Source organism: Lipotes vexillifer, unplaced genomic scaffold, assembly GCF_000442215.2.
Source record: "Lipotes vexillifer unplaced genomic scaffold, Lipotes_vexillifer_v1.1 scaffold965, whole genome shotgun sequence".
Classification (NCBI taxonomy): domain Eukaryota; kingdom Metazoa; phylum Chordata; class Mammalia; order Artiodactyla; family Lipotidae; genus Lipotes; species Lipotes vexillifer.
Window position 1 is genome coordinate 1,365,411 of NW_006769686.1, and position 2,859 is coordinate 1,368,269.

The window sequence follows — 2,859 nt, forward strand, 5'->3', positions numbered from 1 at the left end:
GTAGGGAAGGCAGTACTGTGTAGGAAGCTGAGCACTGAACAATTTGCTGTGTGGCCTTTTGGGCAAATCCTACCCTCTCTGGGCCTCAGTTTAATAGAGTACAGCATAAGCAGCTGAACTTCGGGACCTCGGAGGCCCTCTCAGTTGTGGCACGCTATAACTAAGCTAGTGTCAAAATTGACAACTGGGCAGGGACAAGGTGGGGTCCAGGGCAGGGGGTTCGTAGAGAGTGTGAGGTACTCACCTCTGACCTCCAGGCGTGCCTCGCACTGCCGAGCGCCATATTCGTTAACCGCCTTGCAAGTGTAGAAGCCGGCGTCGCCCCGCTCAGCAGCCAGGATCCGAAGCTGGCAGAGCCCCCCCTCTGCCTCCTCAGCGAAGCGCCGCTGGTCTGGGCGCACGGGCTGACGGTTTCTCAGCCTGTCAGAGGGGCTAGAACTCAGTCCCTGGGCCCAGGGTCCTGACCTGCAGGCGTGGGGAAGTGGGGCTGCAGAACCAAGCAGGCCTCCCCTCCCTCCACATCATTTGTCCACTCCTCAGACCCCCCCCGCTGACTGTGGGCACCCCTCACCCCTGGGTTACGGGGCTAGCTTTTCACCCTGACTCTGCCATCCCACCCCCTCCAGGAACTTCCAGCCCCCTCTGCCCACCTGGGTCTCTCCCCTCTTGGAACCTAACGGCACTTAGAGCAGCACCAAAGCTATTCAGATCTTAACAATTCTTAGATTTCATGTTTTGTTTTTATTTATTTTAATGGACAGATAGCTTTCCCACTTCCCAGAAGAACTATGAATGTTAAAAGATCGCACTGGGGATAATCAATTAAAAGTGAAAAACAGGACCCAAACCAATAGAAAGCTAAGTGAACTGAGTAATCAAATGGCACCTGGATGCAGCACTGCAGCTGAGGCCCGAGTTTAACTCTGGACTCTGGCAGCTCAGACACAAGTTGTTGTGTGTGGGCCTAGCACAGGGCTGGGCGCAGAACAGGCCTCAAAAATCACCCTATTGTCTAAAGGATGGGTGTTGAGGTGGGAATGGCAGGGGACAGGCTTCTTCAGGAGTGAGATGACTCCTGGCTAGTCATGCCAAGCAGGCAGACAGGATACCATGTGTTACCCAAACCCCTCCCCAGAGGGGAAGCCCTGAAGGAGCATGAACGCCAGGCAAGAGGCAGCAGCAGCACCACTGCACCTGGGATGAGGCCCGCCTAGGGCAGATCACTGGGAAGTCCACAAAGGGTCCACTGCCCTCCACCCAAAGTCAGGCTTCACAAGGCCCAGCCTGGAGTGGGAGAAGCTGGCAGATGGTGGTCAGTGACTGCTACTCACCAGGAGACCACGGGCTTGGGCTCGCCCTGCACACGGATGCTCATGGTGACATCTTGGCCTTCTCTTACTGACTGGTCCATAAGTGAGACCTGAAGGAGGACCCCAAAGCGTCAGGTGAGACAAGGCCCAGCTTTGGCTCCTAGGGGCAGGGGGATCTGGGACAGAGGCCTCTTCCACACCAGTCTAAGGCTGGCTCTGGATAAGAAGGGTTAATGGGACCAGGCTCCAGGCCTTGCTGGAGCCTGGCGTGGCCCCAAGACCAAGGGGCCACACAAAGGAATAGGGGCACCCAGGGATCTGACCTTGAAGGTGGGGGGCGCCTTGGAGCCAGTGTCGGAGGAACGGCGGTTCTGGCCAGGACTAAGCTTCATGGTGGGGGCTCGGGGCCAGGTCTCCCCGGGCTCTGGGAACTCCTCTGGGGGGCTCAGGTACTCCTCGTCAGAGGTGATGGGGCTGCTGAAAGGGGATGTGGACCCGCCTGGAGGAGAGACACAGGAGAGGTAGTGGCGTAGAGATGCCAGGGGAGAAAGGGGGGCAGGAAGACAGAGAGAACTGGATGGAACAGCCTGGGGTCAAGGTCCTGATAAGGTCTGCAATATCCCAGAACCCAGGAGCTCAGGCAGCTCCCACAGGCCAGCCCTGCCCTGACTTCACTTCCCCAGGGCTCCTACTCACTCGCTGAGTAACCTTGCCCAGGGGTTTCCTGTCCCTGAGCCCCTGACTCGTGCTCTGCCACAGACTCTCCAAACCCTGACCCTGATCCTCCTGAGTGAGGGAACCATAGGGAACAGCCTGGGGCAAAGGATTCAGGCACCAGAGGGGCCATTTGTTCCTGGACCCTGTGGGAGACATGGAATTCCACTGGAGCAGGGAACCCACATTCCCGGCACAGAACTGCAGGCTCCCAATGCAGGCGGTTCACGTCTCTGGACCCCAGAGCAGCACAACCAGGACACCTGTTTCTCGGGTGAGCCGGGCCTGGTGCACAGGAACACACACCTCAGACAAGCCCTATCCTGACCTCAGTGCCAGGGCCAATGAGGTGGCACTGTCCAACCAGCCCTTCCCCCGCTCCCTTCTCAGCTTCCTGCCCCAGATAACCCAGGGACACCTGTTGGCCCCATCCCTACAGCAAAGCCCCCAGAACTCTCAGGGGCTGGGAAAGCAGAGTTTGACTCATCCACAGAGAAGGGCGGCTCAGCCTGGGGAAGAGGAGGGGGCACCAGCGTTGCTTTGGGGGAGGGGTGTCCCCAGAGCCCTGATGCCCTCCCCTGCAACTGGCCAGGGGCCCAGCCTCACTGAGCTGGCTCCTATCCGACTGCCAAATACAGACATGAATCTGCCGCAGCCCCCGGCCTCTCCTCCTGACCCCCCACCTCAAGCCCCTCTGGCTATGCCAGGGGCAGGGCTGCACCCCAACTCACCCCGAGACTCTGCACGCGGACCCCAGCCTGCGCTTGCCCCGAAGGCTCTGTCCTGGCACCAGGCCCTCCGGCTGCCTGCCCACTGCCCACCCCCCCACCCCCCC

The 2,859-nt window shown here is 59.5% G+C and overlaps 1 protein-coding gene across 1 annotated transcript in view; it reads right to left on the minus strand.

Annotated features, from left to right (window-relative positions):
* SPEG (striated muscle enriched protein kinase) overlaps nt 1–2,859 on the minus strand; it is a 57,915-nt gene that overhangs the window by 28,743 nt on the left and 26,313 nt on the right. Inside the window, exons 7-9 of the mRNA XM_007445852.1 lie at nt 1,634–1,809; nt 1,332–1,420; nt 245–420 (exon numbers count right to left, since the gene is read on the minus strand). Coding sequence (XP_007445914.1) covers nt 245–420; nt 1,332–1,420; nt 1,634–1,809 — 441 coding nt within the window. The remainder of the gene's footprint in view (nt 1–244; nt 421–1,331; nt 1,421–1,633; nt 1,810–2,859) is intronic.